Source organism: Poecile atricapillus, chromosome 11 (genome assembly GCF_030490865.1).
Source record: "Poecile atricapillus isolate bPoeAtr1 chromosome 11, bPoeAtr1.hap1, whole genome shotgun sequence".
In the NCBI taxonomy this organism is placed as follows: Eukaryota; Metazoa; Chordata; class Aves; order Passeriformes; family Paridae; genus Poecile; species Poecile atricapillus.
The window spans coordinates 6,734,721-6,747,162 of NC_081259.1; the positions used below are offsets into that span (position 1 = coordinate 6,734,721).

Below are 12,442 nucleotides of genomic sequence, written 5' to 3' on the forward strand. Positions count from 1 at the left end.
AGTGCCAAAACTGTGCAGTTTTAAAATAGATTCAGAGGATGTGGCTGCAGGGATGAGTGTTACAGCAGCAGATGTGGCTGCTGGGAGAGGTATTGGTCCAGGACAAGCAGCATCATGCTATGCAAGGTAGTTTGATTTGGGTGGCTTTATTCCAAGGGACAGCCTAATGAAAAGTTAGCAAAGAGAATATGTAGAAATGCTAAAATCCTTAGAAGGGGTGTTTCTGGATTTTCATGTGCACCACTCAAGAAGAGTAAAAAAAACAGTAGGAAAGGCAATTGACCAGGAGCTTCAATGGTTGTTCAAGCAAGGAACAAATCTTTATGTCTCATTAGAAGCACAAAGATGTTGCTGTTTGCTCTGAAGAAAAAAGAACATGCTGAGGAGTAGCACCTGCCTTTATCTGCACACTTCAGTGCCTGCTGTGTGTTTTACGTTTGCAGGTGCTCTGTGCTGAAAGATCCTGGTCCCTAAGAGTTTGGCAGCATCTGACCTCTGTGCTTTCCCTTTAGTTACAGCCTAGAAGGCCTTGCTGGAGACTCTGGTGAAAACAAGAAGCCTTCTACAAACCTGGAGGCTTCTTCTCTGAGCTCCAAAGACCTCAGGAGGAGTCCACTTGCCAGCAATCAGTCCCTGGTCCTGCTCACTGAGGAGCTTGAGCAAGGAGAAATCAGAGACTACAACCACCAGGTAAAGCTGCCCAACTACTGGTGGATGTCTGAGAAATGCTACATCAACATTTTGAAAGCCTTTTTCCAAGTGACAGTCTGACAAAGGCTTCCACCTTATATGTACATATACATAGTATTAAAATCTTCCATCTTTAACATGGAGGAATCTCCAACTGTTTTAAATTTTCTACTTTGTTTTTTGTGGCAACACAACTCTTGTGTCTTCTCTTGCTTAGAGCAATAGCAATTTTTGGGAACACACTTGTAAGCATAGGATTTTTTTTTACCAAGTTGAACCACAGTCTAGTTCTGCTGAGGAGCTGGAATCACAACAGCAATTTCCATGGCAGAGAGTTTTAACAATATCTGTTTTTTAATGTCTTGCAAGAAAATCAAGCACATATAGTCCCTCTGTTGCATAATTAGTTGTCTTGACACTTAAAAGACAAAACAAAATGTTGCATTTCACCTGTGCACTGTTTCACTGTTTCAAAGTGAGAGCTGCAGTAAACATTAACACTGGACTGGGATCTGAAGCTGGGATGGTTCTGTCATTCTTGACATACTCAGTGTGGTTCTGTTCTGTTCTGCAGGTGCATCAAACATCACAGCCACAAGGATTTAACTTCTGTTCTTCTGCTGTTTCATCTCCACTGACCAAATCCATGTCTCTAATGTCAATTAGCAAGCCAGTGCTCGACAGTGAGTAATCCAGTTTTACATTACCCACTCTGTATAATTGAGTATATCTTGCTACCTACCCAAGGCAAAATGTGCTACTGCCTGCTCATGCTTCCTTTATTACAGGAATATGTAATATATATTTCACTGCTGCATGGAATTGTGGGTGGAAAGGCAGAAATCATTCAGTTTAGTTTTGTTCTTCGTAGTGTATCCCTCCTGTTTTCTTTCTGTTGGGTTTCTTTTGTGTGGGTTGCTTTTTTTCTTTCTAAATTAGACTACTGATATGAAAACTGTGATTTATTGAGTTTGTTAACTAAAAAAAAAAAGATCTAATTTTGCATCCTTTCAGAGTTTCTTCCTTTGATGTCAGGTAAATTCCACTTGAGATCTTACTTCCTTATATCTAGGTTTTTTTAAAGCTGATACGTGGAAACTTGAGAATCCATATCTTGATCTCCTTGGGGGAGTTTGTTGCTATTAATTTGGAGTTAAATATTTAGGAAAAGTTGGGTGTAATTTGTTGAATCTCATTCCTGAAGAAAATAATAAAAGATGATTCTATAAAATTTTCCAGTTTAGCTTAATTGAAGCGATAACAAGCACTTAATTTTGCAACTTGGCTGAATTGATTCTTTCAGCTGAAAAAGTCATTCAGAAGGCTGCAGCTGGATGTGCTTAGGATGTATTACACGTTTTCATTTTATTAATTGCCAGCCAGAAACCCTATTGACATTTTAGCTCTTGTCACTTGGTGATGGTGTCTGATCTTTCCTCTTTATTAATGTGATTCCCCCTTGCAAAGCACAACAAGGTGCTTTAAGGAAGGTGTTTCATTTATGGAGGAGGCTTGCTGGAGGAAGCTCACAGGGATTGTGTTTTGTAGGAGATGGTTTTAAACTCTTCAATTCTTCACCATGATAATTCCATGACGAATAAGAACGAGGCCTAAGGGATGTGTCCCCCAGCAGCAGTAACCAGAACGGGGCAGCTCTGTCCTGTGAAGAGAGCAGACCCTGCCCTGTGCAGTGGCACTGCCTCTTCTCTCCTTGGGCTGAAGGTCTTCACTGTTGTTTTCTGAAGCTACCAATTTCTTGGCATTGCACCCAGCCTCTGACCAAACACCAAAAAACTTGGCTGGCTCCCCAAAAATGAGCTATTGGTGGCTGAGGGGCCCTGGAAGGCCAAGGCTGTTAAAAAGTCCTGTGGCCTGGCATTGAAAATACCATGGAGGCTTAATTATCCCATCTTCTTCTAGAGACAGCCTGGCCACCCTGGTCCCTAGAGAAAGAAGGAAAAGAGAAGATGTAGCCTCTAGAGAGGCTGTGGACAAAGTAGCAGGGTTAGTTTTCTGCTTTGAGGCAGATGTCTGTGAATTTGGGACACTGAATGTAAATATTACTAACATTCCTCAGAGCTTTATTTTCTCAATCATTAATTTGTGACATCTCAGAAGGGCCAAATTTTTATAGGAAGGTGGTTTTTGAAAATTAGAGGATTTGAGGGGTTAATATGAGCATCCAGAAGGAATAATCACTTTGAAAATTTAGCTCTTGGACTTTTTTCCCAATCCTGACACCTTCCTGACTACATAAAATGCAGTAAATCACCCAGAAAAATTTGTGGCTGCCCCATCCCTGGAAGTGTTCAAGGCCAGGATGGATGAGGCTTGGGGTAACCTGCCCTAGTGGAAGGTGTCCCTGCCAGAGGGACTGGAACCGGATGAGTTTTAAGGTCCCTTCCAATCTAGACCATTCTATTATTCTTGTCAATTCTTCCCCTTTGAAAGAGGAGCAATGCTGTTTGAATTGTGGCCACAGGACATGTGAAGCAGTTTAGTGCCTGTTACAAGGAGGTCTTGGTGTATAAACTCCCTTGTGTCACCTGGGTTTGATGTTCATGTTTTTCCAGCAGGACATTTAGGAGTTACGCAAGAATTACATGGAAGTGAATTCCAGGACAAATTATGTTCTTTATTCCATTTTCATAACTTTGTGGTAGGTGTTGAAAAAAAAAATGACCCTGTGATCCCTTCAAATGTGTTTGAATGGGAAGAAAGCAACATGCTGTGCTCAAGAACTTTAAAAACTAAATCCAGATTAATAAACATATGGAGGAATTTCTTCTATTTTTACTGTTTATTGTCATGTGTGCTGAAGGAGGAGCAATTTCCAAGACCAAGTTCCTAGCCCACACTCCATCTGATGTGTCAGATGTTCCAAGAGCTTCTGTGGCCATTCACAATGTTAATCCTTCAGCATTTTATAGAGGGAGGTCACAAGAGCTGTTGGCTGGAGTGCTCGGAAGAATGCTTTTAGCCTTGGAATAGCAAATTTCCAGTGTGGAGCACTGTTATAAAGCCAAGAATTGCTATAAATAAAACCACTGAAATGGAAGTTGAACTGTGTTGGCGAAGGTGGTTCAATTTACAGTAAAGTATTATTGTTCATCTTGACTTTTAGTCTAAATAGACAGTAGACTACAGAAGAAACAGTCATGTTGCCTAATTGTATTCTTCAGGTCTGGAACACTGGAACAACTCCTTTGAAAGGCAGTCTAAACAAAACTAATGCATGGGTCTTCCTAAGAATTCTTCAGTCTAAATGCTTTTCAGTGGGTCCCTCTAGGGTTGTTCTGCTTACTTGGAAAACTCTGCACATTTTAGTCAAATTGCCTGTAGGCAATTGGCATTTATGACTAATGGCTGGAGGAAGTGTTCAGGGGAGTTTGTTTTGCATTGCTTTCATAGCATTGGCTGTTCTTGGGACAGTGTTTTTATATTCTGAATTCAGTTTTGATGTATGATACCAGCCATGCAAAAAACCCTCATTGCTTGTGGCTGAAAGGACATTCAAATAGGGAAATAATTGCTTTGTCTTTCTCTTGGAAGTTTAACACTGATAAAGTCTTTATCCTGTTTCCCTGTTCTGCGAGTGAAGTGATGTATCCATGGAATGACTTAAAAGTACCTGAATACTGTGCTGAAGATGTTTAATGTAGGTGCTTAAGCAGGACCCCTAGGTCAGACCTGTTCCAGGGGCAGGGTTTCCTCAGCCCTGTCCCAGTCACCTTTCCTGAGGACACAGGGATGTACCATGTGAGCAGTGAGTGTCCAGCCATCAGCTCACCGCTCAGAGGTTTCCACCTGTGCTTGTAGGAAGAGAAGCTTTGGGAAGAGAAGGTTATGAAGAGATGGTTGTGAAGAGAAGGTTTGGTTTAGGGCCTTTGGGAATCCTATTTCAGTGAAGAATGGCTAGCTGGCTCTTAATTCTCTTTTCAGAGACCATGTACTCACAAAGAATTGTTGGAAAGCTGCTGCTGAGCAAGGGCTGCTCATGAAAATAAAGGATGGGATATTTGATGTCACAGACTGATTGCTGAGTTTGGCACTATGTTTGGTAGGCATCTTCCAGGCAAGGGCAGAAGAGGGTGTAGTGGAGCTCTTCTCATGTTTAGGCAGTTTCTTTAAAACAAGGACTCTTAAATTTTAGAAGAAGGCAGAAGATATGCTTGGTTTTTTCTGTTTTATTTTGGAAGAAGAGAAGGGAAGCTTAAATATCTGCTTTTTAAATCTGGAAATTTTGAAGGGCATAACATTATCAACATTGTTCATTTTTTTTTAGACATAGAAGTAGCAAGAACCCTCCCCAGGTAGATAAAGTCAACACTTAAGATTAATTATCTTTGTTAATATTTGGTAGCTTTGCTGTATCATTTAACTACAGAAAGCACCTTCAAACAGATATCTTGAGTTGTTCTACTTTGAATTCTTTCAGTGAAGCTGATGCCCTTTGTCCAGAGATCCATTTTGTTGTTGGTATTCTGTTTGGAAAGGTAACTGCCTATAGTTCTTCACTAAGAGGTCCTATAAAAAAAATTCAGCAAAAATAGTGAAAGACTTGACACTCGAGCTGTGCATGCAGTGAGGCCTGGGCCCTCTGAAACCTGCACCCTCTGGAATTTAAACATTCTCAGTTCGTTTTCTTGTGCCTTTCTGGAGCCAGCTGCTTTGCAGACATTTCCTTTGCTTTGCTTTTAGTTTGCTTTGGCTGCTTTCCTCTCCTTTTTATTATTAAATGCATTTTCAAGCATGCTCTAATGTCTGCTGTTAACCTACTTCTCAGCCCAGGGCCGGACTCGACCATCGAGACGAATCTCCTTCTCCTTCAGCATCTCTCCACTCATTCCTAAGTCTAAAACTCTCTTTTCTATTGGCTCTTCTTCCAGTGATGAGGAGGAGGAGTTGGATAGTAAGTAATAATTTTCTATGCATTGCAGCCATAATGGGTGGAAACACAGAGAACTCTGGTTTTCTGCTTCAGACACTGGAATTTCGCCTTGCAAACACTGAACTACCCTTTCCATTGCATGATGTCCAATAGCATTATCTTAGTCCTCTCTGAATACTAACTACCGGCAGAATTAAGAGGATTATTACCCAAAGAATCTTCTACATCAGCACCATCACATCTTATCTGGTCAGATAGATGATCAGATATCATCACCTGGCACTATGAGCAGCCAAATAGTCTTTACCTTTTTACTAAAACCAAAATACTTGCCTTGAGCTTGTTGCAGGGCATGGAGTTAGCAGAAGAGGTACTTCCTTGCCCTCCATAGGTGGCAGTGAATGCATTGGTCAGTGGAAGAGAAGCCCTGATTATTAAATTCTGAAAATCTTCACAGCAACTTCACAGTTCCTCCACTAAGCAAAAAGCACAAATTCCAGTCAAAGACGTTAAATCCTCAAGGTGTTCATATCTAGGTCCTGATATTGTTATCAAAATAGTTCTGTGGGAATCAGGTGAGAGTTCTCTGGCAGCTCTTTTTTTCCCTGCAAACTCCATTGCTAAAAGAAGCCCAACCAAGGCAGAAGATTGAATTAAAGTAATCTAGACTCCTCTTGTTTTGTTAAATAGGCTTACCAAAGATTATTCAAAATGCTTTCTATTTCTTAAGCATGTTTTATTAGACTGTTGAAATAAACCAGACACATTCCTTGTGTCATTACTGGGAAGGGGGAAATTGCTTTCCAGTCCAATAGATTTTGGTTGCTTCCTGAATTTAAAGCAATCTCCATACCATCCACATTGTACACATCTAAATTCTTCTCCTTTCCATTCCTGGTCTTCACTGTGGGTTTGACCCTTCCTTCAGGAAAGTTCTTTGCCCAGGTGTGTAGTTACCCACCTCCATGTTTAAATTCCTTCCTCATTGCTCTGTCCTTTTCTTCTGCTTTTAACAAAACTGACGTTCATGGTCCCCACAAAGTGAACTGCAAAGACACAGCTGTGCATTCATATGATGCCCCACAGTAAAAAATATCCTTAGGTAAACTTTCTGGTAGAGTTTATTTGTTTGTTTGTTTGTTTTGTTTGGCGAGTTTTGTTCTTTTAAGGATTTGGGTCATTTTACTGTTATTATTACTTATTTTTGTTTTTTTGTTTTAAGCATCCAACACCTGGTATTCATGTTAGGGTATGACAATTTTAGATGATATTTATAGTAGCCAGTTCTTTCCCTTGACGGTGCTCCTGTTAACGATGATCATTTAAGATAATGTCAGATACTGTCTCAAACAATGATATTGTTTTCTTTACATGTTTGAGGATACTGTGGTGACTTTATAAAGGTTGATTTAGGCACAGCTCTTTCTGAGACTACTTTGGCCATGGGCATTTTTCATGGAGCAATCCCAGACCAGTTTGTTTATTATTATTATCTTTAGGGTTCGTTTCTCATAAGAGGATGGATGTGTGAACACTGAGATTGCACATGCATTTCAGTTGCCCTTCCTCAACCTCTCCATGTCTGCTTTTTTTTTAGAAAATGGAGAATTAGTTGAAGTTTGTTTGGTGGTATATTTAAGAGATAGATTTCAGATGGCTGGAGAATTATTATGAATCCTTTGGATTTCTTGACCCACAGAAGTTTAATTACTGACAGCATTAAGGCATTGCAAGCTGGTTTCAACATCCTAATCCAGTCACTGCTTTCTGCATAATGGATCTGGACTAATTATTTTAAGTCTAGCTACCATATGAATTAATTTTTGTGGCTGGTACTTAAAAGGTGTTCAGATAAATACAGTAAATTTTGGCTGCTAGCCCAGATTCATTTGACACAGATATCAGTTATGGCTTTTGGAACAAAAACTTGATTTTTTTCTGGGTTCTGAAGTCAGATTTCAGTTTTGTTCCTGGTCATGACAGGGAACAAAAAGGTTATGAAAATAAGCTTTCCTTCCCCTCTTCTACTTCATAAACAAATCAGAAGGTGAGAAGATGTGTCTTTTTCTGTGCTTGTCTTCCTGGGGTTTACAGCTTGCAGCAGTGTTGATCATGTGATGTTATATTATAATCTAAAATATTAAATCATAAACAGACCTTAATTCTTCACTGGATCCCTTTTGCCTGCCAGCACCAAGAATCCCCCATTTTTAAGGTGAAACAACTATTGAAGTAAAAAATAAAGATACATAATTGTAGTTCTCATGCAGTGTATTTTCTCAAGGTAGTGAAAAACATTCATAAATTCTTGGTTCAGTGTTTGTTCACATTTCTCATGTTAACTGCAAAGAAAAAAAAAAAAGTTTGTGAAATACTTAAATCCAGTCAAACTGATGAATCTTCTTTAAAAAAAAGGAAAGACAAAGGTGGTCTAACCCAGATTAAAAGCAAACTAGGAACTGAAATGGGAACCAGAGTTACTGGAGCTTTAACTGTGGATTTGGGAGTCTGTAAATTATTTGTGTGATCCTATTAGGCACTTAGGTAGCTTTATATTATAAAAATATAATATCAGTATTGGAAATTGAATAGTAGGCTTCATTTCATGCATGTTACAGTATTACTAACTTTGGTGTATTTGGGATAAATCATTAATGAGGTGAAAGATTTTCCAAGGGAAATATTAACACAGCTCTCCAAGCAGGGTTTAGGTAACAGGGTAGGCCAGTATTTTAGTTTCTCAATATGAAGAAATGATATTTCTGTCTCAGACGCTTTTGGCACTTGAATCAGTGGTTAGAAAATCTGTATTTAAAGCCTAGTGTTGTATGCACCATTTTTCCTAATGCTCTTTCTGCTTTTGGATAAAGGGCCATCTTTGCCTCTAATGGCAAGTAGCTCTTTTGCATTCACCCTTAGCATTAGGAGAATTTGAGCCAAAATACTGTTTTTCTTGCAGTATATATGCAGGAGCCTTGTAAGGTGACAGTTATGCTGCTTCTTGAACTTCAGATAGGGCTGCAAACAGCTCTTGTCTGAAGGTTTTTTTGGAGTCCTGGCAAGCCCAGTTACTTCAGAGAGAGCCCTCTGTCCTGGATCATTTCATCCTGATTTTTTAGCATTCTTTGATGGTTCTGGTAAATGGTGTCAGCTCCCAGATCTGCTCCAAATGCGTTGTGCAAGCAGGTTTCTTGTGTAAAGAGAGTTGGTGCCACTGGCAGGGCTTCAGCTTCGTGTTGAAATTCAGCCTTTCCTCAAGCGGTGTTTCATGACGAAGCCCCAGGCTGGTAACGTTTTGTGGAAAACAGAATAAGGCTTCCCTTGTTTCCCTTACTTTTTATGAAGTGCCTCAGGATTTTGATGGGAAAATGAACTACAATTTTATCAAGGAGAAAAGTTTTATACATGAAACCCGGATGTGCTGTACAATAGATCCTTTCTAGTGGAGTATAAATTAAAGCATTGTGTCAGAATGATTCTCATTTATACCTCTTGTCATTGAATTGACGGTTCTTATTCAGACACCCTGATTTTTCAGCAAGTTTAACAGTTGCACGGTCTTCACTTAATAACTGAAGAGTGATAAAAATACTAAACAGGCTTTCACCTCAGCATCTAATTTGAGAGCAGCTAAGGATATGGGGAACAGGCTTTTTCCTGAGCACGTGAAATCTGTTCTAAACACCCACTTCTGGAAAACATTTCCCTTTCCTCTTGAACCATCCCAACATGCAAACTGTGTTTGTTGAAATCAGTGGGCTAAGGTTGCAGTCTAACCTGTCACCCCCCTCCCCTCCCATCTTTTGCAGGTGCGCAGTCGTTGGGCGGCTCCATGGGCTCCTCAGTGCAGAGGTACAGTATCCTGGGCACACCCTGTCTCTCCTGGGGGACTCCTGCAGTGGGCTCTGCCTCAGACACCCAAAAGCCTTCCTGGCACCAGTGCACTTCAGCTGAAATCGGAAATTGTGAAAATCAGTCCCGTATCTCTAAAGGCTGAAGAATATTTTAGATCACAGAATATGAAAGTCCATTTGTCTCATCTCTTAACAAGGCTCTGTTTATTCATTGCTAATAACATCAGATTATGCATTATTGCAGGGTGTCAGTTTACCCTGAGCTATATTCTACACTAAAAGTACTGCTTTCTCCCTGTGACTAATTATCTCTCTATAACAAAGGCCAAAACAATTGTGTTTTTGTGTGTTACTTTTCATCCTTGCAAGTTGCACAGAGGAGATAATCTTCCTGGTGGCTTTCAGAGTGCTTCCCTGGAGGAAGGATGTTTGTGGTACTGGATGTCTCGTCTTTGTGCCACTGACAGCTTTGGCTTCATTTTGTGACTGGGGGGCTCTTCACCTTTGCTCACTGCTGTTTTCTCCTCCTTGGTTTAATTTGTATTTCTGTTCTGCTTTTGAGTTGTCTTGTATTTAATATTAACAGACTATGTCCTTTAATGCAATACTGGTTTCCTTACTCTTCTACCATAGCTGAAGAAGTTATAACCTTGTGCATGTAAAGACTGGCAAAAATTATCTGGGATCCTAAAAATTCCCTAATTAATACACATAAGCATTGTGGTTTATTACTTAATATTGGTATTCTCATTTCTCAGGGGAGACTTTGCAGACAGTGTGGTTTCTGTTAAAGACATTCACTGCCTTTTCAGAGTTCATTAGATGCCTTTCTCTGGAAGGAAATGGTTCTTCACAGCAGTAATGGTTCCTGGTTATTTGACAAGGGGAGCAGCAGAGGGTGCTGTGGCATGGCCTGCTTCAAAACAGATATGAGGATTCCTTGAAATTTATCTCAAAATTAGTAGATTGGCATTGTCTTCACTTTTCCTTCTTTGTCTTCACTTTCCCTCTTTCTGCTTTATGATGCAAACACCATAAAGCACCTAGACTGTATTGGGTAATAAATGCATATGTGCTTTAAAAAGAATCTATCCATTTAACAGTTGCTTTGGGAAGGAGAAAAAGAAAATAAAAGAAACTTTTATCTTCTTTTTTTATTTTAGCATATCTGAAGAGAGCAGCAGTGTCCCCGCTGGTAAAGGTGTAACAAAAGTCAGCCGCACCTTCAGCTACCTCAGGAATAAAATGTCCAGCAGCAAGAAGAGCAAAGTAAGTGCTTCTTGTGATTTGTGGAATGCCCATAGGCAGCAGAGATGAGTTCTGTGCTTAAGTCTTTTTCTGACTTTCTTTACTTTCTTGTACTTTCTTCCTTCCCTGTTCTGTTTTTTCAGTAAGGGCAGGAGTGTGTGTGGGGTGACAGGAACTGGCTATGTGGGAAACCTTAGCACCCCAAAACTGAGCCCAAGGACAACTCTAGGAGGCTCATTAATGCCAAGTGTTGGGTCTGAAATTTGGGTTACAGTGACAGTGCTGGGTGGACAGTTGGACTGGATGATCTTAAAGGTCTCTTCCATCCTTCATAATTCTGTGTTTCCACTCATTTCCCCAGAGAGAATAAATTCTGCCCTGGCATGAGTTAGAGCTTTGTAGTGATTAATGAGTCTTATTTTTACAGAACCTGAGAGGTGTTTAATAAAACAAGGACAGGATCCATAAGAAGGGACTGGCTGCCAAAGGCTGTATCGTCTTTTCATTATTTTTTTATGGTTGCCACAAAGTTCCTGTGCGCTGCAGAAGTTGCTCAGACAGTGACTTTTAGTGCATAATTAGGCAAATATTTATATTTTTCCCTTTTCTCCATCCTTGAAACCCTGGAATTTAATTTGCTGAAAGTTGAGCCTTGCTCAGCACAGCTGAATTTCCTGGGAACAGTATTGATTACAGAAATAATTACATTAATGCTAAATACTTCACGTAAATGGGCTGTTGTTGCTTTAGATTGTCCCTTGAAGGTTAATAAATGTTTGGGGATTTTCTTGGCTTGGTTGGATATTTTTGCTTGAATCTCACCATGATTCACATGTCTGACAGAAGCTCTAATTTCATGATTGTGTCTGAAAATGTTGATAAAGAGTTGCTCCAAAATCCCAACCATAACAAGCATTACAAAAATTGCAGCTCATATCAACTCTCTTACTTTTACCAAAAAAAAGCCAAAATATCATTCAAATTACAATTTTTTGTCTGCTCATGGTGAAATCTTTGCATTACATACATTTTTAAGGCTCCACCAGTACATTTAAATAATTTGACCAAAAAATTCGTTGGAACACTGATTTCTTAGAAGCCTTATAGACAAGAAAAACCTGTAAGAGTTAAAAGCAAAACCAACAAAACAACAAACCTTGAAAGAGGAAGTTTGACACAGGAAGTTGGTTTCTGGGCTGTCAGGAGGGAGGGAGGCTGCAGTGTCTTTCCAGCTTGGTTTTACTCATCTCCAGACCTTCAGAAATGCAGTTTTTTCAGATGAAATAAAGTAAAATAAAGCACATCTGAGCCTACTAACAGCAACAGCTCTTTCAGAAATGTGAAGAGTTATGTAAAAAAGCATTGAAAATAAAAGGATGTTTAAAGCATTAACTGGAGGGGATACTGTTGGTGTGAATTTACCCCTGCCTGGCATGCACTTGGTGTTGGGATTATCAGTGAATCTCTTGCTATTAGCAGAGTGCTCTGATTCACATTTGCAAAGTCTTAAACATAAAAAAAACTTTTTTCTTTTTTTTTTTTTTTTTTTTTCATTTTGGTTGAGAGTTTCTGAGAAATTATAAAAATTATCATGAGTAATTTCTCTTTTTCATTGCCTTGCATGGTAGTAAGGTAGTGATGTGCCAGCAGCAGCATTTCTGGATATATGGTAGGAGTTGCAAGTTGAAAGGATTAGGAGACAGGGAATATATGTGACCTGCAGAGCAGGAAGAGCTCAAGCACACAAAACCTCTCTGTC

The 12,442-nt window shown here is 39.6% G+C and overlaps 1 protein-coding gene across 15 annotated transcripts in view; it reads left to right on the top strand.

The window, feature by feature from the left end:
* AKAP13 (A-kinase anchoring protein 13) overlaps nt 1–12,442 on the top strand; it is a 207,328-nt gene that overhangs the window by 164,375 nt on the left and 30,511 nt on the right. For 12 of the 15 annotated variants that reach the window (XM_058846593.1, XM_058846592.1, XM_058846596.1 and 9 more), the window contains 5 exons: nt 513–690; nt 1,265–1,373; nt 5,477–5,602; nt 9,391–9,433; nt 10,599–10,704. In XM_058846593.1, coding sequence (XP_058702576.1) covers nt 513–690; nt 1,265–1,373; nt 5,477–5,602; nt 9,391–9,433; nt 10,599–10,704 — 562 coding nt within the window. The remainder of the gene's footprint in view (nt 1–512; nt 691–1,264; nt 1,374–5,476; nt 5,603–9,390; nt 9,434–10,598; nt 10,705–12,442) is intronic. The other 3 variants (XM_058846601.1, XM_058846603.1, XM_058846602.1) reach the window with 1 other exon arrangement.